Source organism: Egretta garzetta, unplaced genomic scaffold, assembly GCF_000687185.1.
Source record: "Egretta garzetta isolate BGI_Z169 unplaced genomic scaffold, ASM68718v1 scaffold5, whole genome shotgun sequence".
Lineage (NCBI taxonomy): Eukaryota > Metazoa > Chordata > Aves > Pelecaniformes > Ardeidae > Egretta > Egretta garzetta.
Window position 1 is genome coordinate 4956966 of NW_009259707.1, and position 24612 is coordinate 4981577.

The 24612-nt window shown below is 42.8% G+C and overlaps 1 protein-coding gene across 1 annotated transcript in view; it reads left to right on the plus strand.

Annotated features, from left to right (window-relative positions):
• Positions 1–4094: 4094 nt before the first annotated feature.
• AFF3 (AF4/FMR2 family member 3) overlaps positions 4095–24612 on the plus strand; it is a 285751-nt gene continuing 265233 nt past the window's right edge. The window contains exons 1-3 of the mRNA XM_035894361.1: positions 4095–4120; positions 5871–5991; positions 11306–12109. Coding sequence (XP_035750254.1) covers positions 4095–4120; positions 5871–5991; positions 11306–12109 — 951 coding nt within the window. The remainder of the gene's footprint in view (positions 4121–5870; positions 5992–11305; positions 12110–24612) is intronic.

A 24612-nucleotide genomic window follows, 5' to 3' on the forward strand; every position in this document is an offset into this window, starting at 1 on the left:
CTCAAATTAACTTCTGCTGTTTAAGCTAGATAAAAAGTCTAAAAAAGTCGGTTGCAACCTAGGGAGGTATTTTATTGATTATGCCACTTGTTCATCAAAGGCAGCACCTTCGTTATAATCGAACCGATGACAGTTCAGATGTCGTTAAGGAAAACATTTAATGCTCAAAACCATAAGGTTGCCATCTCTAAGAGCTCCCCATAACCCATTAGCAATTAGTTTTCAAACAGGTGGGGTTTATACTTAGCTGAAAATGGAGCTCATACCAAGAAACTGGCCGGCAAAAATCATGGACTTGAACAGTAAAATGGAAAGCAGGCATTAAATGATAGTGCTTCCATGTTAAGCACAGCGATTCAGCAAGCAAAATAACCTCAATTGTTGTAAATAAATTGTCAGAATTAAGACTGTTTTCTAAAAATGTTTTGGGGGTATTGCCTTTACCAGGTCTCAGGCTGGTTAGTCCTTTTGTGCTTTAAAATATTGCAAAGATACGGGAATGACAGCATGTTTAAGTTCAACATCCAATCTCCATTCTGAATTCAGTTTCATAATCACTGTCCTGCATGAGGGTTGGACTGGTTTTTTTATTGTGTTGTATAAGTTTTTCCCTGGAGTTACTCTATTTAGCTACTTGGGCAGAAATGTGGTTATTCAGGGGAGAATTAGACTATTAAATATTAAAGAAAATGTCCTCACTTCAGCCTGAAATTTAGTATATTGACTTGTGTGCCAGATTACAATTTGTGGGGGAATGTTGAGAATAATCAGTAAACCACTTAAAAATTTATTTTCTTGAAATACTGCCTGTTCTTCGTGGTTTTGAAGCAGTTCCAACTTTGTTCATAATTCAGAAAAGACCGTGTGCTAAAATTTAATTTCAAAGATATATGTGTCCTCACAGAAAACTTGTTCACGGGTCTGGTTTTATTCTGGAAACGCATGTATCTTTTAGTCGCTTACGATGTGGGTTGTGTTTTGGAATTTCTCGTTGGTTGGTTGGTTGGAACATGACCAGCTCTGTGCACCCCAGGGGATGTTCAGGGACTCCACCTGGCAGCTCAGGGACGGTATCGTGTCCCTGGGTGTTGCGGTCTGACAGCATTTTGTATGGAGCCTCTTAAGCTGATTATGGAAGAAGAAGGGTCAGGGTGGGCACAAATGAGGAAGTCAACAAAATCTGGGGAAAAAGCTCAGCCCTCACAAGCGGTACCTAAGAATTCCCTAGCTAACACTTGCCGGGAGCCCGCGGGAACTGCTGTTTTGCCAATTTAAGAAATTGTTGCGTGTTAGCGTGAGGCTCTGCTTTTGTTACTAATATGTCTGGACTTCAGGTTCTGGAAGTTTTGTGTGAAGCGCCGCACGTAGCTGCTGGGGTGAGGGAGATCAGCCTCCTGGGTCAAGAACATTAACTGCAAGCAAACAAGCTACTCCTGCTAAATCTGTATCACAATATTTATGTGCGTGGGGAGGTAGAAGGAAGGTGTGTGTGTGTGTGAGGGGGTGTTGCAAGGCCCTGTCAATTCAGAGAATAATGAACTAAATCTTTGGACTGGAAAATGATATTGGAAGGTCTGGAAAGGCAAAGGTGAGGTTGCAGGTTGCTGTAAACCATAACGAGTTCAGTAATTGTCACCAGGTGTGCGTATACGTGCGGTAACACCTTCCTCTGTCAGCCTGAGTCGCTGCCCTCTTCCTTTGCCAGAAAATAAACTGGTGTGAGGCAAGGGGAGCACTGGTGAGCTTGCCCTCAGTTTACATCCCCCTGTCTTTTACAGCCTCAGAGATGCCAGCTGTGAGGAGGACAGTGATCTCATAGCAAAATAACGGTAGCCTTCCCGAATGCCCCCTGGGTGATGGGGCAATTTTGTGGTTTCTGAGAAGGCCAAGCAGCATCGTTAATGCGCACCATACATCCGCCAAGGCGTGTAATTCCTCGGTGAAGGTGCAGCGCTTTTGTTTGTGGAAAAGGACATCTTCCTCTGAATGCCAAACTTGGGTGTTCCCTAAAACTGACGGACAGGAGGCTGTGTTGGTGCATTGTCTCCACCCAGTCCATCATGGAGATTAGACCTTTTTATTTGAGCTGTTCCAAGTAGCGATGTTTGAGGGAGGTAAACTGAGTCAGAAATAGTGTGCTTTAAAAAAAAAAAAAGAAAGAAAGAAAAGGATTCTCTTCAACACCTAAAACTTTAGGCTTTTTATGTGATTGCTTTCAGCCTAGCCTGAGACTACATAACTCTTTGGACTTTGTAGGAGATTAAATCCAGTCCCAGGTTTTTCAGGTAAGGTTATTGCTCTGCTCCTAGGCTGTCCCTTGAGCCGTCTCTGTCTATTTCTAATTAAGGACTAAAGGAAGCGGTTCCTTCTGGTGGCAGGAGTAGCGTGAAGAAAGCTATGAGCATTTCCCTCAGTACTACAGGGAGGCTGGTGCTGCAGCCGCCCTCCCGTTGGGCACCAGTGTGCCTGGGCTCTCCTCTTCAGGCTGGTCTCATGGGGAGACGCGCTCACCTAGCACATAGCCAAAGAACGGGTGGCCAGCAAGGGAATCTTTCAAAAAATTATCACAATGGATCAAAATTTATTAAACATACCTACTCTGAGAGGCTTGGTGGTCCATTGGACTTCTGATCTGAAAATCTACTTGAGTGAAATTATTCGAAGTATCCTAGAAGAAGCAGAGAAGGTAGGGCTGCTGTGACCGTGCAGTGGTGATGGTGTGTGCTGAAAGTGCTTTGGAGCCCGAGACACTGGTGTTTAGACATAAGTCATTGGTTATTCCAGTATGTCTCTTGGCAGATCTTAGGGTTGAGATAAATCACAAGTGTGCTTTTAAAGCGGAGTGCTAAATTTGAGAGTGTAATTTTTATATTCGTATATACCTTTTGCAAGTGTGTGACTTGTTACTCATGCTTCAGTTCATGTCCTTTAAACAGGAATTTGAAACAGATGCAGCATTTTAAAAATAACAATATACCATTTAAAAACTATTTAAATTCATCCTTTTGGAGCCTGACCTGTATGAAACAAATATAAATGACACTTACTTTTGAGAGATGAATGGTTGCATGTTCTTTGGTTTCCAAGTCTTGCAAAACTGCTTCGACATTTTGACCCATGCTAGCAAAACTCTTCATCAATACACTGGTGTGCAAGGATGCATATAACATATATATATACATACAGCACCCACATATGCACACATGCCCCAGTGAGGAAAAAATCTTGAGATTTTCATGAACTTGTTCTTCATGGCTTATCTATGGAAAAGACACACACTGTAAACAATTAAAAAGGTACATGTGCATTTGGGATTGTTTAAAATTACAAATTTAAAAAAAAAAAAGAAGGAAGAAAACTATTAAAAAGAATCATTTTCCATTAACTGAAGTGTTTGCAATAAAGACAATTATAGCAGTTGGCAGTATTCTCCTCAAACCAAAATAAATAAATACATTTCGTGACATATGTTCAAGGAAATGTGATTGTTGCAATGTTCATGCAAATACAGAGCAGCCTCACAAATGCCAGAGATTTTGCCATCTGGTATTACCAAAAGAATACAACTATCAACTTGTAGCTTTTCCGAACTTACTGCTTATAGATGGCTTATTAGGCATTGTCACTCGGTTTTGCCATTTGCATAATCATTCTGAATTATTGCAGGTTGTGCATTGCATTGCCAACAGTGCACTTCCCGTTCGGGTAGGGGGTTCAGAGATCTGACGACTTGCATGTCTTCATCAAATAAGTCTCCATCAAATAAAGGGATAAAAATGTCCTTCCACTTTAGGAGTAGCGCACCAGGGCATTTTTAAATTTGTATGAGGCCTAGTGAAATGCTGCACTTGTTTACTTCCTAGAAACCGGGTAGAGATCAGCATTATAATTAATCTCAAGGGAGCTGCCCATCTCTATTTGACTGCAGGCTAGAGTCCGAATGCAAAGCGTCTCAAAGAGTCAAGAGGCTCTGGATGGGGAAACGTGGCTGAGGATGAAGTTGCAGATCCCCGCAACTCCAGGAAAACCCAACCCGGCAATGATTATTCAGGGTGGCAGAAAGTCTACTTTAGATGCAGGGGTTGTTGGTACCGATGGGAGTACACTCAGAGAGCACGATGTAGGTGACTGAGCACCATTGCTCACGTAGCAGTAAATGACAACTGCCCTGCCTCTGGCCTTGGCAGTGCGCAGCAGATGATCTCTGCTCACAGGGACCCTGGGCCAAGGCCTTTGCTATACCTTTCTTCCTGGAGGAAGGCATTTTCCACGCCCAAACCCCCACCCCTACGATTGCCTCCTCATTACACTGCTTTTCAAAGAGGGGGTGCTGGCGTGAATAATGTGCATTGCTCATGAAAAATATGGCATAAAACCCAAAAAAGCTCAACCACCCGTAAGCGGAATAAACAAACTGCTGGTTGGAAGCTGCCTCCAACCTGCTCTACTGAAACCCTGTGTTTCCCAATAAACGCCCGTGTTTGAGAGCCCTGCTTGGCATTTGGCATCTGCCCTCAGATGCCCTCAGACCCATCAGAAGGGTACTCCGCAGTCCAGTTTGAGTTAGCAGCATTAACAAGCAAACATCAGATTTTGCCTTCGTTTGGTGACTGCTAAGGCATTGTTTTTAAATACTAATAGCGTCTGACATATCCTATGTATTTTCAGCTCTCTCAAGTCTTGAATTAGAATCAGATAGCTGTTGGCCTTTTGACTGCCTTGCCTGAGGCATCCTAGGTAACGTCACGTGGGTAGCCGATGCAACATATGTTTTGCTAACTGGGAAGCTAGTTAGCAAGACAACCTTTCTCTTATTAACACATGGTGCACTTACATGACATTAATATATATTTCTACTTTACAGACTTACGGTGCCAGAAGAAAGGCATTAGCTGAGCTAAGCAAAATAAGCAATCGGCATCCTCGTCACATTGTCCTGAAATAACATGTAAACCTTGTTAGACACATTGGTTTCCTTTGTGAGGAGAATAAAACATAACAGACTGAAATGTGCAAACCCGTGTTGTTCTGCGGATATTCAGGGGAAGGATTCTCTGGCTTATGTTGTCATGCATTAAACTAGAATTCTGAAAAAAATTAGTTAATTTTTATTCTGGATGTCTATATTGGAGCCAGTCTAGCTCATTTCTAAAAATTAATACTGTTGTGTAATGCAGTGATTTTATTCTCTCTCCAGCTACACTCTACCAGCCATACATACACTATCGTGCCAGTACTCATTTATTCATGCTCTGAAGTTGTGATAGTGTCAAATCCATCAGAAAGAGGAATTGTTTCAGTAGTAGTTTCACGACTTGGCTGATTAACAGAGATCAGAAGAAGCAGCCTAACTGTGGAAACCACTACAGCATGTAGTTTTAACAGCTCTTTAGGGAGCTAGTTAATGAAAGAATCACTACAGAAACACATCCATGTGAAAAAAGGAGCATTCTCATACAACACTCAGAGGATATGTCATAAGTGGAAATATGTTCATAATTTCTATTTACTCATAACTGTAATTACCATCTGCCTTAAGAGTACTCTCAGTCTTTGTCAAAGTTGCTTAGATATTTCCTTTGTCACATTTCAAGCAGAGAAGTTCTGCACGGACTAGATCCTGCCCTGTGATTTCTTTTTTATTCTTCTGTAAGAATTTAATTATCTATTCTCTGTGTGAAGAAAGCACCAGCATTCCCGGAGACCTGAGCCTCCCCAGCCTGCTTGGACTGGCATTCATCTGATTCATGTTCTTGCTTATTTTTGCCATCTGTCTGCAAACCAGAGTGCTTTGCTTTTAAATTCACACTGGCTTATATCTTACCCACTAACTTTTAACTCTTAAAAAGCTATTCCTCTTCTTGCTGCAGTGTCTACGAGCCGGATAGAAACGTGCTGCGAAGGAAAGAATGGGAAAGGAGAAATCAGGAGGCCCAGCAGGAGGATGGCGCGTTTAACACGAGTTACTCCCTCTTCAGTGAACCGTACAAGGTAGATGCTTCCCAGCTGGGTGGCACTTTATTTATTTATTTATCCCACGGTACAAAACCGCAGCCTGCAGAAGACATTGTCCGGGTTTCCGCACCCTCCCCCAAGTGCTAGCCTCACAAAATTCGCAGAGAACATTTACAGTTCATTGAGAATCGGATTTTATATCTATATCTGTGTGTGTGTGCATATATTTTTATATATATATATATATTTAAAAGCTTCTTATAATGTTCAGCAGCACACAAGAATGAAATAAACTAGAAATATCTTAACAGTCTTTGAGATGGAATTAAAGCCAGGAAGTGAAGGTGACGGTGCCCTGGTTTTGCAACACTTAGAAGAAAACAGTTGTGTTAGAATTGTGTGTGAAGGTCAAGCAATACAGTAAACATTGTGCTCTGGCCAAGGTTAATGCAATGAAATATCTTGGCGCTTGTTTTTTTTTTTTTTTTCCCCTATGAGCATTACCAACAAAATTTGCCTGCTAGACATGTTTTGTCCTCACCAAAGGCAGAAGTAACTTATGAGTCTCAACTCCCTTTTTTATTCCTCGTGATAACAATAGCGTGATGAGGCACAGCCATGTCTCCCCACTCCCGGTTAGAAGGGTCAAGCAGGATCTTCTGCGCTTTGCAGAAGCCTGCAAACCAAGGCCTTGTGAAGAGGACCAGAGAGCGATATCCCACGGGGGCTGCTCCTCTCCCCCAGCTAAGCCAGTGACTTTGCCCACGTGCATCAAAGCATCATCATGTATCATCTTCCATGCCTTTCCAGTAATGTCCAAGTTACTGTTGCAACCACCACGTTGTGAAGCCTTTCCCTCCATACTGCATCACTTGTCTTTGATGCTTTGGGCGCATTAGTGCCTCTTTCCAGGAGTCCTATTTGGGACCTGGCGCATGGCTTCTGCACCTGACTTCCGTGCTCCTGTGTTTCTGCCCATGCTCCAGGGTCAGCTTTTAGCTTGCTGTTCTTCCAGATTGTTGTTTGTTTCTAGTCCCTAATAAAAAAGAACGATCTACCACTTTCAAACCATGTCCCTTGATAGAAGGCAGCTCTGTCTGCCTTGAAGCTGACCTCCAGCTGCCCGAATTTCAGATTCATTACAAAGGCGTTTAGAAACCACGGGAAATGTCTTGAACTCCTCAAGTCTCTACCTGAAAAAGTCTACTGTGAGACCAATCAAGGGCTAATCCATGGAAAAAAGCCTGAAAAGCTTAAGTCAGTTGTGTCTTGGCATTTTGTGAGGGCTCTGCTGCAATGGGAACTTAATAATTTTCCATTTGGTCAGTCCAATCAAATAGACCCCTCACAAAAAGGGCCTGTCCTTTTTCTGGGTCCCTGATACCATTTTGTCTGTGGTACCTGAAGTTGGTAATACCGAAGCTCAAGTCACTTATAAAAGGGGTATAGTTGGAATATTTTGTGCACTTGGATTATATTCCCCGTGTGCCAATGTACTGACTGTCCTGTAACAGACTTCATGGATCATGGACACACCAGTGGTTTCTGAGTTATGATGTCCAAAGGCATCTCTATGCAACTGCAGTGTAATTTCATCAACTTTAATAGGAGTGGATGAAAAATCATTGCTGTCTCTAGAAGCAGAGAGGATACTGAGTGGGTATCCTATGGGGTGATCAGAATAATGGCTCCATCTGTGTTTCTTATCTTTAAAGACTGTGTCCCTATTTTGGCCAAGCATGTAAAGAAGGTGCTGCAGAAACCCATCCTACAGGTGGCTTTGTCAAGGAAACATGGAGAAAGGCAAAGCTTGGGACAGCAGTATAACTCACCCACAGCTCTGTTGATGTGACAATCACAGCTTCTTGGGGTGACCAGTCATTCTGACAGTACTGGACAGCAAAACTTCAGCAGTGGCGTACTCTGTGTGCCATGTGTACACTGGTGGTGGACCACTGCGCCGTCTGAACTCATCCATGCATTTGTGAACCTTCAGTGCGGGGGCGCGGAGCTGTGGCTTGGGCTTTCTGATCTTTCTGCAAAAGCAAAACTGAAACCCACCTTACTGTCTTTAAAGATCATGTTCAAGTTTTTGGTGTTTCTAGAGGGGAAGGAAGTTACAGCAGACATTCACTGCAAGCTCTGATCAAATTCAGTATTCCTCTGCACAGCTTGAGAAACATGAGCTAAAGCCAAAGGATTTGCCATTCAGAAGGCCATATGTGAAAATCAAAGGCAGACTGGAAATCTCTTAAATCTTATGTCCTTTCTCACCTTGACATGTATCACTACTCCTGTAACATCAGATTTTCTGAAAAAGCCTGACTCTTCGGGTTGCCCCTTATCCTGTTCAAAGTATCCATAGCAACCCTTTATGAAGGATTACGGGAAATCCAGTATCTTTTACTTAAAATGTCTTTTACAGGGGGTAAAAAGTAGAAGTTTCATTCAGGATATTTACTGAACAGAATACCTTGCCTCATTAACCATGTCAGTATTTTTAATGAAAAAAAAATTCTGATGATCTTCCATCCAACCATCAGATTTAAGTATTGAATCTTGTAGTCTTCAAATGCATGGATATATCTTGCATTGCAGAAGAATATCGGAGCACTGTAAGTTAGAAATGCTTGCACAGAATGCTTTTCCTACTTACTCATTTTGTGACCATGTTTTCCCTGTGTGAATGATTAAGTAAGACAGTAATATTTCAGAGCAAATAATAGGAAAAACTGTTACATCTAAAGCTCATAACAAGTCACCTCAGATCCCATTTTGTTCCCAAAAGGATGCAGGTGAACTCTTCTGGATGAGATCAGCTCAACACAAAATCTTCCAACCTCAGGTTGTCCCCAGTGTATCCAGAAGGAATAAACAACACCAACCAGTTGCCAAGATGTGCCGTGGTCCAGGCATTAGATTGGTTTACTGCAGTTATTCTTGTGGTTATCTGGGATCTCTCCATATGAGGTGTGTGACCTTCACTTCACATCCATATAGAAGACAATCTGCTGACTTCTTTGGGCTAGGGATAGTCTGCAGATAATCTGAAATTAGGCTTTTATTTACTTCCCATCCAAATAGCAGCCATCGGAAAGAATGGACCTTCTGTTAGGGAAGTTGGACTTTCCAGGGGCAGAACTTGCACATAAATTCTCTTACATTCGTGGACCTAGAGGCAGCCACGTGGAGAGCTGCCCCACAAGCTGTCTGTGCTGTAGGAGACGTGTGGGAGTCAGGAGCCCCGTCCCATTTGGTGGTCCTTTTGCCATGCTCCTGGCAGGGAAGGAGACCTTGAACACACAGGCTGGCTGAATCAGGCTGGGTGCAGGCCCAAGGGCAGATCTCCCTCCCTAGAGGGAAGCTGGAAGCACATCTCTCTACAAGGTATCTACACGAGGTGGAGGATCCACTGGAAGCATAGACAAGATCCACTCTGTGCCTTCTGGAAAGTAATTCTGCTGGTCAAGGGGATGCCCAAGTGTAGAAGCCATTTCATTGACCCCAGGAGACACATGAGTAGATCTCCAACATTCTTTCTTTTTAGATATATGTGATGCTTCCCGCTTTTGAAGCCTCATCAATAGTTTCCTCTTCATTAGGACATTGATGTGATTGATACGAAGCGAAGGAACACCCTGGTTTTTAAGCCACTTGCTCAAGTCTGTGAATTAATGGTTCATATTTCTTTTCAAAGCAGGTTATTGTCCTTGTGACAACAACAGCTGCATATGCAGAGAGAAGATCAGGCTGTAGTGGTTGAGCCGTCTTATTCCAAGTTTGCAAAGCAATGTTTCAGATGCAACACTTTTGAGTTTTTCCTTTCCCTCTTCCCTTTGATATGTATTATTGATATACATTCAACTCCGTTAGCGTTGTAACGAATGCGTATCAGAAAGCTATCTGTAATGTATTATACGTCGTTACAAGGTAGTGTCCTTGAAATTCGAGGGGACAAGCTTCAAGCAAGACAGAATGGCTTCTGCTGTCTGACTTAGGAATGCTTCCACTGCAGTCCTCTGAAAGGTAGCATGTGGCAATCACTGCACTCATTTACAGCGCGGTTTTGCTTGGATTCAGGTTTTCAAATAGAAAACCCTAAAAAAAAGATTCTGAATAGGGGAGTTTCCCTTACATTTTTGAGTGACTCATTTTTATTTGAAGGCTTAAAAACAAAAATCCCCCCAGTTTTCCAGAGTAGCTGATGTTGCTGCTACATCTTTCTTATTTTTTTACAGAATTTTAAGGGGGTCTTCTCCACTCCCTTTACTCCTTTCTTTCTCCTTCTTTCTGTTTTCCTCTAAAATAGAGAGTCTTGAGATGAAAGCTTGGCTTTCTGAAGCCAATGGGAGTTTTCCCATCCAGACCCCATGTCTGGAAGAGAGAAAGAAGAACACTACTGGCTCATTACTGTCTTCCTCTGAAAACATAGAGCAAAGAACATCACATGCCTGAATCTTGGCAGGGTTCAGAAAAATCTCTGCTGCATAAATGCTAATGATACACCCTTTTGCTTACAATGGCTTTTTAAAGCAAGTTTTCAATCTTTTGCAGTACGTTTTATTTGCTTGTTTTATTTCTTTGTGGAGCTTCTGCCTTTTCAGTCAGGAGGTAAATGGATGATTTTAAAGACAAAGATTAATCTTAAAGGGGAGGGAGGGTAGCTGTGTTCCCCCTGCTGCACACAGCAAGCACTGAGCAATGTGAAGAATTCGGGGGGTTCTGTTCACCTTTTTTTTTTTAAAAAGAGGAGAGTGTCCTGGAGCGAGCATCCTGTCAGAGCATTTTCAAAGAAGGGACACAATAATATGTAGTTTTCCCATTGTCCCACGAGCTGTCTTCAAACCCCTTCAGAATATTTGGTTGGCTTAGACTGGTGATTTCGTTCAGTGCTTACACTGGATGTTGTGTGGCTTCCCAGATAGCATGTGAAAAACTTAGGCAGGCAGAGAAGGAGATTGGGAATGCAGTGTTTTCATTCATGGCTGAAGGAGAGCTTGCACTGGGCTGTAGGAAAAGTTTTATCATGGTCAGATTTAATCCAAACCATTCTGTGTAGTTGCAATAATAAATTTTCTAGTTTCCAGGTAATATACTTTAACTACAGCATGATACCAGTGATAGATTTCTTTTTTTATATACTCTAAGGCCCTTTATAGCTTTTCCAGTTCAGGGTAGATTTAAGATGTTGACAAGTGTCTTCAGAGACAATAAGGATTTTCGATTTCATCCCTCAATACAGCTGCTGAATAAGGCAGCGCTACTTCAGTAAGGATTTCAGCAGAAGCATACAGGGAATTTTGTTTTTCTTATGTAGACTGTTGCAGAATGCTCGATTTTTGTTTTGCAGACTAACAAGGGGGATGAGCTCTCGAATCGCATCCAGAATACGCTGGGCAACTATGATGAAATGAAAGACTTGCTAACTGATCGATCAAACCAGAGCCACCTTGTTGGGGTTCCAAAACCTGGGGTTCCTCAGACGTCTCTCCCCAAGCCCGATGACCATCTTATTGCAGACTCTAGACCACCGCCTCCTCCTCCCATTTCCAGCACTACTTCTTCCACACCAGCAGCCCTATCTGCCCAGCAGAGCAAAAGCACCACGATGGGTTGGCAGAAGGCCGGGCACAACGCCGCTTCGGATGGCCAGCAGAGAGCGAGCAAGCACGGGCACCGGTCGATGGAGTCGCACAAGGGTGACTTCAAACTGGCGAACCAAAAATCCAGTCTGGAGAAACTAAAACGCTATGCATCGAGTCCCACCTCCTCCTCCTCTTCCTCCAACACTGCCCAGCAAAGCTCACTGAGGGCCACGCTAGGAGACAACGTCAACAGAGTGCAGCAGCCGGCAAAGCTCAGTTGTAGCTCAGAAGGAGGAGCTCAAGCGCAAGAGAGGCCAGCAAAGCATGGTGGTGGGCACTGCGTCCAAAACTTCCCGCCCTCTCTTGCTTCGAAGCCCAGTCTGGTTCAACAAAAACCAACAGCTTATGTAAGGCCAATGGACGGTCAAGACCAGGCTCCTGATGAGTCTCCAAAGCTGAAGTTACCAGCAGAGACAACCAAGTCGTATAGGGGAGTGCCTTCTAACAAGCCTGATTCAGCCAGGACCAAGTCAAAGATAGCCAAGTTCAGCATTCCTAAGCAAGAAGAGGTAAGTGGTTTTTACGCTTTTTATGACATGCTCCCTTGGATGGGTCAATGATGCCTTAGAACTGCAAATTGTGTCTGTCTCTTTACACAGTTTTAACGTACTGGTTTGCATGTTTATTTTTTTTTTTTAACATTGACATAGTATATTGCAAATAGCAGTCTCACAGTAATGTAAAGATATCTCAGCAGTGAAATGCACACTGTCTTCAGGACCATAACACCTCCTACAATGATACATTTTCTAGTGGTATATATTATTTCACTGACTTTTTTTCCCCGAGTGTCCACATACGAAGTCTGGATATTTTTCTTTTTTTCTTTTTTTTTTGGCTAGGTGGGTATATTACTCCTAACTGTTCATATTTCATTGACTTCTTTCTCTTTGGCAATGATTAAATGAAGTGGTTGGGATCAGAAGTAGTTCTGCCATCCTCAGTGTTGTCAAAGTAGTTTTGCAATCTAAATAAATTACTTAAACCACATGAAATTTGTGGAATAGGTGAGAATACAGCAAGGAGACTCTCCTTTTAATTCATAGTATCTGTTTCTGTTTCAAACCAATTTCTGAGAAGACTGAGGTTTGCTTCCTTAAAGAATCACCATCTGCAGAAACCCAGCCATGCTACAAGGATGAGAACATGTCTGAAAAAGCTTCCAGACAACATTTCTGTTATCAGCAGTAGATATGAAAGATTTCTTCTTGGACTTATTTTATGTTCATTTATTTCACATCCCATTTATGCCACTAGGACACCTTGCTTTATTGCTTACGCAGTCTGTGATTTTCTGTTTGATCTTTGTGGGTGGGGAGGAAATGGTTGGTTTGGGCAGAATAAAGGGTGATGGTTTTTTTCTGGGGTGTATTGAGGGGCCTGTATGTCAATACAAAGATGGTCACAACATCCTCTTGTGCAAATGAGTGGAGCTCCCATGACTTAAACAATTTATAGTATTTGTAGGAATAAACGACTCCCTTCGGTGGAATCCCTGTGACTTTCTCAGAGCAGAGACAATGTTTGTTTACTCTTATTTGACAGCCGTGGTGTGTCTTGAGATGTTTAACGTTTTTGTTGCTGGCATTGTTAAAGGAGAGGAAAAATCTAATTTTTGGTGGAGTTCTCTGGCCTCTTAATGCCTGTTTTTCAGAAATTGAGTTGACTGTTGTATTCCCCCTTTGGTTTGGTTTGGGAAAGAAATCTCTCTGGAAGCAATTACTTCTCTCAGCTCTTTCAGGCATTATACCCATGTGGTTTTTCTCTCAGTTAAAGTTCCATCAGTTCCAAACAACATGTAGGTGATATGTTGTCCCTGAAAAGGGGTTGTTTTAGGCTCCTAAGCCAGATTTGATAAGCAAATTTAGCATTCACAAACTGCTGTAATTGTGCAGATAGATCAGGTAATGGCAGGTACTAATATCCATTTAGCTATATTACCTCTTTCAGACTTGTGCTTCTATCTGCAAGTGGGAAGTGTTGTTAGAATTAAAGATGCCTGTGGCAATTGTCTGGATCTTTCAAATTTTCCCCCTTTACATGTATGCAATACTCTAAGGACTAGTTTGGAAGGGAGTTTTGATAGGCAATCATTTGTTTGTCTGAAATTCAGGATTTGCCATTTGCATTCCAAATTCGCCTACCTCAGGAAAGAAAGCTTTCATTTGTTGTATGTAATCCATGCTGATGCATATGGGTAAATTTACACTGCGGTTTCTAGACACGTAGGCCTATTTGAGATTGCTTTAAAATAACTTGCTTAGACACTGATGGCAATGTAGGCTATGGTAGGAGAGAGTGGACTGCGGGGTGACTACTAAAGTGTCCACCAACTTCTCACAGATTTTTATGGGATGCAGTATTAATGAAGCAGTATTAATGAAACAGTATTTGATAACATAATATAAACATTTAACTTAAGTCGAAGGAGGTGGACAAAACCCACTGTCTGGTAGGTTTAAAAAGAGCTAAGAGATTATAAAAAAAAAATGGACAAATTACTGAGAGGAAAAACAGTAGGTACTATAGATGTTGGGTTTGAAATGAGCTAATGAAAGAAAATGTTTAGATCTCATGTTGGAGGGCTGAGAGTCCTGGTGATAAAAGTGCCCAGCTTTTTTTCCTTATCCTGACATTTCCTTTGTTCTTCTAACATTTTCCATCCCAAGTGGCACAAGATGAAATTGGTAGCCCACTGGTATTGCTACAGGGAGAAATACTAACCGAGACTGAAATTTTTTTCAGTCAGTGTGGGCTAATCCACCCTCCCTGTAATTTTCAATCACACTTCTTTTTATTTCAAAGTATTTTTCCATTCTTGTTATTTGTATCATATGTCTCCGAGTACAGTTTTGTAAGAATTTCCGTGCTTTTTTAAAATTTCTGCTTTCAAACTCGTAAAACTTCTCCTTTGCATCAAATGTTCACTGTCCCCTGTTAGGGACAGAAGTTTTAAGCTGCTCTCAGCACAAAAGCTGTCATGGTCCTGTGAACATTTGCAGGCAAAATGAGGCCTCTCGTGTTCAGGGTGGTGCTAAAGGTGATGGCCAGGAAAGACCTTGTCTCCCTAGCGGCCATGGGAAGAGTAGAGATGCCATATAGGATGATCGTGAGGGAAAGCAGGCTGACAAGCAGGCTACAGTGGTGTCTGGGAAGTGAGACGGAAACAGAAATGAGACTGGCAGAAAGCTGCCTAAGAGCAGCCAGGAGAATATGGGAAGCAGGAGAGGGGCAGAGAGCTTGGGGACAGGGTATCTGGAGGGCAGGTGGTGGAGCTTTATGCCTGCTGAAATAAAAGGCTGAGGTGGGCTAGGTAAGGCAGTCAGTGTGCTCTGGGGGTCAGTGTAGGAGGCACCGTGAGGTGTTGCTGGCTTGTGGTCAGCTTGTTGTCTGCCAGGACCCCCGGATCCTTCCCTGAAAATCTTGTGTCAGCCCCCAGGCTGTACTGGTGTTGGGGTTATTCCTCCCCCTATTCAGGAGTTTACATTTCCCCTTGTTAAACTTCCCTGAGGTCCCTGTCAGCCCACTTCTCCAGCCTGTCCAGGTCCCCCAGCACGACTCTCTGGTGGATCAGCCACTCCTCCTCCCAGTTTTGTATCATCTCCGGGCTTGCTGAGGGTACGCTCTGCCCCATCATCTGGGTCATTAATGAAGATGTTAAACAGCATTGGCCCCTGAATTGGCTGTGGGGGTCCATGACTAGTGACTGGCCTCCAGTAGGACTTTGTGCCACTGATCACCACCACCTGGACAACTTTTATAGCCTTCATTTTCTGTCTGCAGGCCTAATTTTGTCATTACACATATTTTTTCTACTTTCAGCTGTTAAAATGTGTTCACAGTGATATCGTGGTCCAAAGCCTGTACTTCTCAACTTGGCCTAGACAAGTTCTACAGCTGCTTAACTGAACTTAAAACTGGACTGCACAGGAGGCTGCAAGGGAAAAAAGATGCAGATAGGGGAAGCGAGATGTGAGTGCAGGATGTAGGTGTGACATAAAACATGAGACTCGAAGGAGGAAAAATTGGGCGGCAGAGGAGAAGCTGCCTAGCCTGACCAGGCAGAGAAGGAGAATGGTGGGAAAGGACCATTTCCCCAGCTTCTGCAGAGTCAGGGCACATGAAGCGATGGGCACTTCTGTGTGACATTTTGGTTTTATTTTGACCATCACGTGGCCATAGGCAACTTCACGTTCCCCAGAGAAAGCCAGGCAACAAGAATATGTTGTTAAAGATGTCCTGATTTGCAAGTCCACTTACTACTGCATTTAGGTTGAGTCCCCTGTTTCCATGCACTCGCATTTAGCTTACAGTACTTTCCAGAGTCTACCAGTATATCTAATACCTATGCACTTTCATTTGTGTTTACCAGTTTGAAGGAACCATCAGTGGGAAAATAAACACGTAATGAAATGAAGTTAAGCCTCCCTGTAAGAACTGAGGAATAAGAAGCAATGTCACGCAAGTGTGTGTGTGTCTTCAACAGGATACAAAATCCTCTCCTGTGCATCCCTTGAGGTTTTCAGAGAAACAGGGCACAAAGTTGGCTGCAGTACAATTATTATTCACTGGAAATAAAATCACTTGAATACAAATTATGGACCATTACTTTTCAATACATGAAAAAGGTTGATTTTTAATGTAGTTCAATACCTCATTTAATATTTTTAATCAGTTTTGGAAAGCCTTCAATATCTTGACACAGACTGAAGCTTATAATTTTTTTTAATTGTTTTAATGAGAATAACTTGGGTAGACCTGTGTGTAGAAAGGTAGCAGTTACTCATTTGGGAATTTAATCTTTAGGAGCCAGGTTCATCAGTGTTAATTAGAATCCATACCCAACCTCCCCATCCTTCCAAAATTATCATACTGCTCTGTGGAAATGATGGCTTGTCATCTCAAGTACTGCTATTTCATATTTTGAACTACTTAGAAATTATATTGCTGTAGGTAAAAAAAACACTGTGTTGGATAGAAGGGAAGAAAAATTTAATACCAGGGTACAGAGGAAAAGAGGCAGGAAAATCAGGTGTTTCTCTTTTCTAAAATTTTGTTGAGTGAGACAATGAGAAAAACCTAAGATGGCAAATCATGTTCTTTATTTCTGAGTTCTGTTTCTGAATTTCATCTTATAGGCTGCATGCTGCTTTTTTATTACACCGGAGAAGCCTTATCCATTGTCCTTTGCTTACTTCTCTAAGGGTAATGGAGCAAGGAAATCGAGGTTGTATTTGAGAATGACTAGCAGTCTAATGGTAAAAAGGATAGATTTGCTTCTGTTAAATTTGGGAACGCATTTATGTGAAATGTAGATAAGGTCATCATGAGGACATGTTCTTATTCCACTTCACAGAGTACTTACACAACTTCTTCTGCAGCAGAAGTAATGCACAATAGATTAAATGTTGATTTTTTTTTATTTTATTTTTTTTACTTTTGCCCTGATCTTACTCAGGCAAATTCCTATTTTCCTGGATAAGATACCCTCTGCAGTCATTCTCATTCGAGTGGCTATATATAGCTATCAGCATCTGGCACACGCGCTAGCAAGTGTTCTTTAAATCTGCAATCTTTTTTTTGCCTATCAGTTCTATCCCCATATATTAATGGAAAGCAAAAAAACCCCAGACCGCTTTTCCTCCCCTTCTTCCCTCCCTCTGAAAAAACCCTCCCAAGTATGGACTTAATGTCAGCAATTTGTTCAAAACCAGACTCTTTTAAGGAGAGCTTTGGTGCATAGCATGTATAATAAGTAGTTTGTTCCAGTTTAAAATTGAAGGTGGAAGTTCATGTGTGAAAAAACAAGTGCAGCTACATCTCATTTGACAACAGCACCTCCAGTGTAGACTAAATTGGGAAGATGGTCATGATCAGTGTGTGCTTCCCCTGGAAATACCGCACGTCTGGATCTACAGGAAAGTAGAGGGGAGATGGCGTCTCATGGGGAAGGAAAAGGGTTTAGAGGAGAGCTGAGTGAGTGCTTTTCCCCGGAGGCACGATGCCACCTTCGACGTGCTGTGACGGAGCTTGTTGAACTGTTGCAGGACTAAGAGTTGAATCCAGGTTTTTCTTCTCTGCTTCCCAGGGTGTTCAGTTCTGTCCCAGAAAGGCAGAAATGAAAATAGAAGAGCAGTAGAAGATGCTTTTAAATGAAAAGGGAGGGAGAGATTGAATGCATTAGCAAAAAGGTCCAGACTTCTGGCACCGTTCTAGGACATGCCCAAAGAGGCTGGAGACATAAGTGCAGGATTAAGTGTGTTGATGATACTCCTCCACCATTTATCAACTTTATTGAAGAATTGCAGTGCTTGAGAAGCCAGTTAGCAATCACAGCACTCGAGTACTGCAAGTACTGTAAGTGTGAGCCAGTTGTAGATATTTTCTTTCCCAGATGTTCATGGGAACAAGTTAGCAAGCTGCATTTACAAGAAGACACAGCTCAATTCATCCCTGTCATGGTACCACTGACCTTCCCCACAAATAAAGGATGTTTTCCCACGTTACACAGGAAGGGCTGGACAACAAGAGCAGTGTGGTGCAAAGATCCCTGCTAGTCGTGGGGTATTCAGGACCTACGAGCGTGTCCGTGGGAGGGCTGTGCATTACTGCCTGTTTTTATGTAGGAGAGTTCAACAGACTAGGACTGCAAGGAAAGAGGGTGTTAAATAAAAAAATTAAATAGGCAGAGTGGTGTTTGAAACACTCTTAACAAACACAGAGGAGACCATAATGCGCAGATGGATTTTTGGTATGGTTTTCGAATTGTGACACAAGCCTCTGCCTTTCTCACGTTCTGCAGTCACCGAGGCACACGGCGACCGTGTGTACAGGCAGTTTCATTGAACACAGTGGGCATAATCTCTCCAGTTATTTTTGTGTGGCAGCTCTTGTAGAAGGAAAATACTGTTTAGACACCTTTACTTGACTTTTAGAGTTCCCTGGTTTTACTGTTTCTACCCCTCAGTGAGACAAGTTTCTTTTCCCTTTTGAATTAAATATCAACATCTTTTTCTCAGAAAGCGCTTGCTAAACTTATCTATTGGGTTTTGAAAAGAAAGAATTTATTTACATAGAGCCTAAAGTTTCCTGTATGGACTGATTACCATATGGTATGTGCTCTGCGTTTGTTGCTATGGTGAATCACTTGTTGTTCCTCATTGTTTTTCACCAGTAGGATGACTATCACCAGAGAAAAATCTCCTGAAACTGGATGTAAACTTATGATTGTCAAGGGAATTCCTTAATGTATGCACCTGCCTTTTTGCAAGTTTTCCCTGAGTTTGTTTTTTTCCTAATTCTTGAAAAATTACTTCGAGCACTTCAGTGGGGTCTCTCATAACTCAGATCCTCCCTTTGATAAAAGTGGTCTTTCCATCTTTTCAAAAGTTGGAAGAGTAACCACTTTTGGGATAAGCAGAGCTCAATGGATGTAAGAATATGGTTTATTGTGAGAAAAGTGTGGTCCTCTTGCTCTTTTTTTTTTTTTTTCCCCACCCCCAGAGTGGATGGTTTGGTTTATGAATCAGCTCTGGAGTTTATACAAAAGCTCATGCATAAAAATGTCCACAATCCTGTGTAATTGCTTTTTTAGTTCCTTTTGGTAAGCACTAAAGTTATTGATGAAGGAAATAAGATTTCTAGAACTACAAAAACCAGTTTTTAATTGCACATTTTGTCTTGATTTTTTGAATCCATTGTAGTGCTTATGATGATGATAACTGGATGTAATAAAAATCCTCCCTACCAGAAACAAAGTAGACCAATAGACCTCCTCTGTGAAAAGTGCCTCAGAAGACACATGGCATTGCTACCACTTTTCCACCTTTGGCCCCCTTAACATGGATCGCTCCCGGGCCTGTAAGGGTGTTCAGCAGTTGGAGAAAGCGGTCCTTTTCTGGATCTTTCCAGACCTTTTCCGCCACGCTGCGGCACAGTGCTCCTGCAGGCACAAGAAGCTGTCCTTGGAGCAAGGTTTGGGCTGAGCATCTCCTCCCCATCTGCTTCCTGGCTCCTTAAATGAAGGAGGGCTTAGAGAGGGTTAGGGTATGGATCGAGAGCGAGGGTGGGCTTGCTGTGGATTGCAGATTACCAGGGAAATACAGGACACACTCCGCTTCTCAGACCTTACATTGCACAACACTAGGGCGTTGTGTCAGTGGGCAGTCAGGTGTGGAGTCCAAGCCCCCCTTGCTCCTGCGGAGCAGTTACTAACGCCAACTCACCTTCTCCTTCCCAATAATTATAGCAGGGCAGAGCATGTCTGTCTTACTCTTTGTCTTCACAGTCATCTACGACGGATCGTGTAGGATGTAGAGGTGGTTTAGGATATATTTTTTTTTTAATACCCACGAACAATATTTTACTGCTTTGTTCTGTAGTTTCCCCAGTCTTTCATGAATCAGAGTGACATGAAACTGTCACCGCTAAACATGCTCACGGGGGTCAGCTATGCCTGATGAGCAAGAGCGCCAAAGGAAAATACAGCGAGCTTCACAGATCACTGTTAATTCCAGCTAAATAAATAATGCATATGTGCCACTTGATGTATAAGGTTAAAGAGGTCAGACCTCTAGTAATTGTTGTAAATGCATCCAGCCAGGCCAGAAGCAGTTAAATTCTTTATTGTTGGTCACATATTCACTTACAGTAAATGAAGACAAATATACCCTTAAATATCTGCACGTAACATACTTTATTCACCCTGCACGTCGTAAAGTTGTCATTTCCGTAGCACTTCTGAATATGGAAGATCTATCCCTGTGGTATCACAAAATAGCTTCCTAGAAAAGTAATTAACAGAAGGCTTTTTTTTTTTTTAAGTTCAGAAAAGATAAATAACGTAGGCGTCTGATTTCCTGTCACTCTTGGTTAACTTTGTATGAAAATGGATAGCTTCCAAATTAAAGCAGGCACCGGCCTGTCTGGAGAAAAATGCATCTGTAAAGAAATGTGTCCATTACATATTCATGTAGTTCCAAATCTCTTAATTGTATCTTATATATAACAATCGCATGTTCTGAAATATGGTACCTTTTCTACTTCATGAGTTAAAATCCGCATGCCAGAAAGGCTGAGGTTGCTCCTTACACGGTTCAGGAGAAGCATTTCCTTTCCCAAATTCCCTCATACACCCCCCACTCTCTTCCCTTCCCACTGTTTCTCTGAGCCATGGAGGTTTGGTGTGAGGTGGCTTTACACCAGGTTTATTCAGAAGATAAATACACAAAAAGCATTCAGGCCAGTGAGCTACAGCATCAGGAATACCGAGATCCAGGATTTGCTCTCAGAACCAAAACCTGCTATTCATATTCCTCTGCATTTACTGCAAATGGCTGGGAGGGAAGCTTGTGTAGCTGGAAAGAGAGGAAAACCAAAAGTATTTCTTGTTAGCTCTTATCACTAACACATGTTTAAGGAGAGGTGGGATTTAAAATGCTCTTTCTGCTTTGTAACTATTTTGAAATGAGGTGTTGAAGATGATGGGGCTTTTTCCTGCACATGATAAGAGATTAGTATTCAAATACCAGCAGAGTAATCTATTGTTAATCAAATTTTGCATTTATTTAAAGCTAGTTGTACAACGGCATTCAGATGCAGAGGCCAGGGACAGCTTTGTGTGACTGCTACAACTTCCAGACCTGAAGCAGCAAAGGGGAAGACAGCTGCACGGTTATTGATTACAAACGTGGTCAAACCCAATATTAATACAAAGTATACAGAATGGCTGTGATTTGGCAGTTACGCATTATTCTCTAAGAGGCCTTCTCCGATTTTAATTACAATCTCAGGGACATCCGATACGAGAAAACATATTATGAGACATCCAATACAAGAAAACATATTAGCTGGTTAATTTCTGATTTCATGGAAGTAGCAGTCCAGAGCAGAAGTACGCTGCTTAGAAAAAAGGCATGGGATGGACGACCGAATGCAGCGTGAGAGGGCCTGTTCGAAAAATACTGTAAGCAGATAATGAATGTCTGTCTTGCACCAAATCGTAAGCGTTTAGCATGCAGGAAAAGTTAAGCATGCACAGATAGAGATGACATAAGAATGAGCTGGGCCCCATAAGAGTGGAGGAGTCTTGAGAAAAGAATTACGTGGGAGCCTAAAGAGAAAAGAATGAAATTATGCTTTGAGAAACCCACCGAAAAGGAGGGGTTAGTCACAGTCTAAATTTTTGTCCTCATGGGAGGACCAAGTGCAATGTGAGACGGACAGTTTGAAAAATACCATAAGCGGCAGTCATAATTCATGATAAAGTCTGCATGCAAGATCTTTCAGTAGCTTAGAAATGGCTGAGCAGGCCCCAAAACTTTAGTTTTTTGCTGCAGTGTCTTTGTTCCCATGAGGAAGCCTTTGGGAGCACCCTTCCTTCCCGTGTGGTTTCTGCTCCCGGATGGGAATGGACCTATGTCCGGGGGACACCCCTGACAAAGAATCAAACTGCACGATTGCAGTTATTTCTGAAGAAGCTTGTCCTCTCCCATGAGGACAAAAATTTAGATGGTGGCTGTCACCTTCTTCACAGATGTGATATTGCTGTCTCAAGAGGCAAACGCATTACCCGTCTCCCCCCGTAAGCAATACAGCAATATGCACAAAGCTGGGCTTTCGTGTAGACGTCGCTTCTGTGGGAGGTGGAAGAGGTGAAACCTCAGGCTCACATAGGATGTGCCGAGTGTCAGTGAACAGCCTCTACACAGAGCTGACATCTGAAACGCAGCAGGTCTTTATTTTTTTTTTTCCCCCCACTCAGAGGGTTTATAGCTTCTGATAATACCCAGTTGCATTCTCATCAATAAACCAAAACCACTGTGTCTTTTACTACTGTAATCTCTTCCATTCGGGAGTTTCAAAGCCCTTCATAAGCATTAATGACAACTCGGAAAAGAGGATATTAAATCTGGTTACAGAGGAGTTAGCCAAGGTGGGGGAGGATGGGGACACCTTTCTCGACGGCGCCACCAGCAGCTGCAACACAGACCAGGCGTGCTCCTCTTGGCCCCATTTGCCGCTGATCGGGGCTGAGGAACCATCTGGAAAATGATGTGGGAGTTTGGGGTAGAGGACAGGTTAGGGCAGCTGGATCGTGTCCCTTACCCTGTCCCCAGACTAAGGCTGGCCACAGGCCCAGAGCAACTGCAGCCAGGGTGAATCGGTGTCAAAGCAGAGAGCAAAACCGAAGGGACTGAACCCCCAGTTCTGTGTTCTGATGTTTGCGCTACAGCTTGCCACGTAGCAGAGTGGCGCGTGAAACTCCTCCGTAACTTTGCGGCGGAAACGGAAGTTAAGGCAGAAGCATAAGTAAAGGCTTCTTGCTAAACTCTGAATTAATGTTTCTCACTGTATTTCTTCCTATCATTTAGGTCACTTGAGGCAGAGACAGTTCCTGAGTGATTATGTCATTTATGGTTTACCACTTCCATCTGAGTTATTCACTGCACATGCTCCACTAAAAATTAATAGGAGTTTTGCCATTGCATTCAGTGGCAGCAAGATCAGGTTTTGACAGGGATGTTTCTTTTCTATATTGTACGAACTTCCTTTGGTCAAGAAGATATTGCTTGAAGGAAGACGGTCTTTTTTCCTCAATCTTTCTTTTTGTTCCAGAAATGGAGATGTAAGACTTGTGGTTGTTTTTTTGATATAGTTACTACTTGGAAGAAAGTCAGCAATAGTAATATGGAATAACAGTCCGTGGCAGAAGGTGGCATTTGAATTCAGAAATGCTACATTGCGTTAATCTCCTCACTTCAGGACATATCTTCAGAGCATCAGAGGAGCTTCTTGACCGGTCTGAGGTGCTTGAGTCATTTTTTCTCTCTTGTAATTAAAGTTTCTAGCTCCCTGTTCAGAATCACCAACTCTTCAGTGAATAAATCTACGTGAGTGATTTCCTGACAATTGTACATTAGGAATTATGGCATATCCCTGCACATAACTTACAGAACTATCTCAATACACAGAGAAGAGACCATAAAACACGCCGAATGGGGATTTCTCAGATATGCTAATTGCTGCTATATAAAGAGCACGGGATGAGGAGCTGACACCAGAGGAAGTTCAGCTAAAAAGTACCTGCCACAAATCTTTGAAGGTTCATGGAGGAGCGAATCCTGCTGCTGCCACTTCACGGCAGAGCCTTTGCAGCTGGCAGGGCTGGCAGATTCATGCAGGCTGGCGCCGCGGCCAGGCAGGGGCTGGCACAGGGGTCTGCCGCCTCCGGGAGCTGCTGCTGGCACCGGGGAGCTGGCCGGGTCGGCAGCTTTGCCAGCGCCCGGCGTTGGAGCAGCTCCCACCTGCTCGGCTCTTCGCTGCCTGGGTGCGGTGCCCAGGCTGGGTTCTCGCCTGTCCTTAAAACAGACCCAAATTCCGGATTAATTTATTTCTCTTGCAATGGACTGGATCGCATTTCCCGCTCCCATCGTCCCGTCTATGAGCTTGGCTCTCAAAATAAAGCTGCTGTTTTCCTCAGACTGGATTTTTGTGTCTTCAGAGCATGGGGGTGGTCTACTGATGGACATCCACTACCTCTTCCTTGAAGCTTAGGCTTCTCATTCAGTGACAGGAAGGTGCTGTCTGTCTAAATGGTCCCCCAAATAGTACAAAATTTGTACTAAATTGACATCCATGCAAATTTTGCAAATGAGCTCCATATTTGCAGAGCAACGCAAAGTAATTTACAGTGTAGAGGGGGAGATACAGTTCAGCAAATGTGCTGTAATCCGATGTGAGTTAAACTCTTGTAGCTTTTTAAAATTACACCTTTATGCACTGACTGTAGATAGGTATTTTTGCACTCGGTAGAATGGGGCTGGATCACTGAACTCATTTTAAGTAGGCCATTAAACGTCACTGCTTAATACTGATTTTTAGCCATTGCACTTGAACCCTTTGCCTTAGGTTGGCCCAGCAGTCAGAAATCAAAAGTGCTGCGCCCCAGCAGCTCGTGGCCGCTCTGCCGCTTCTGCAGATACACCTATGCCCTTTTTATTTAAAAAACAAG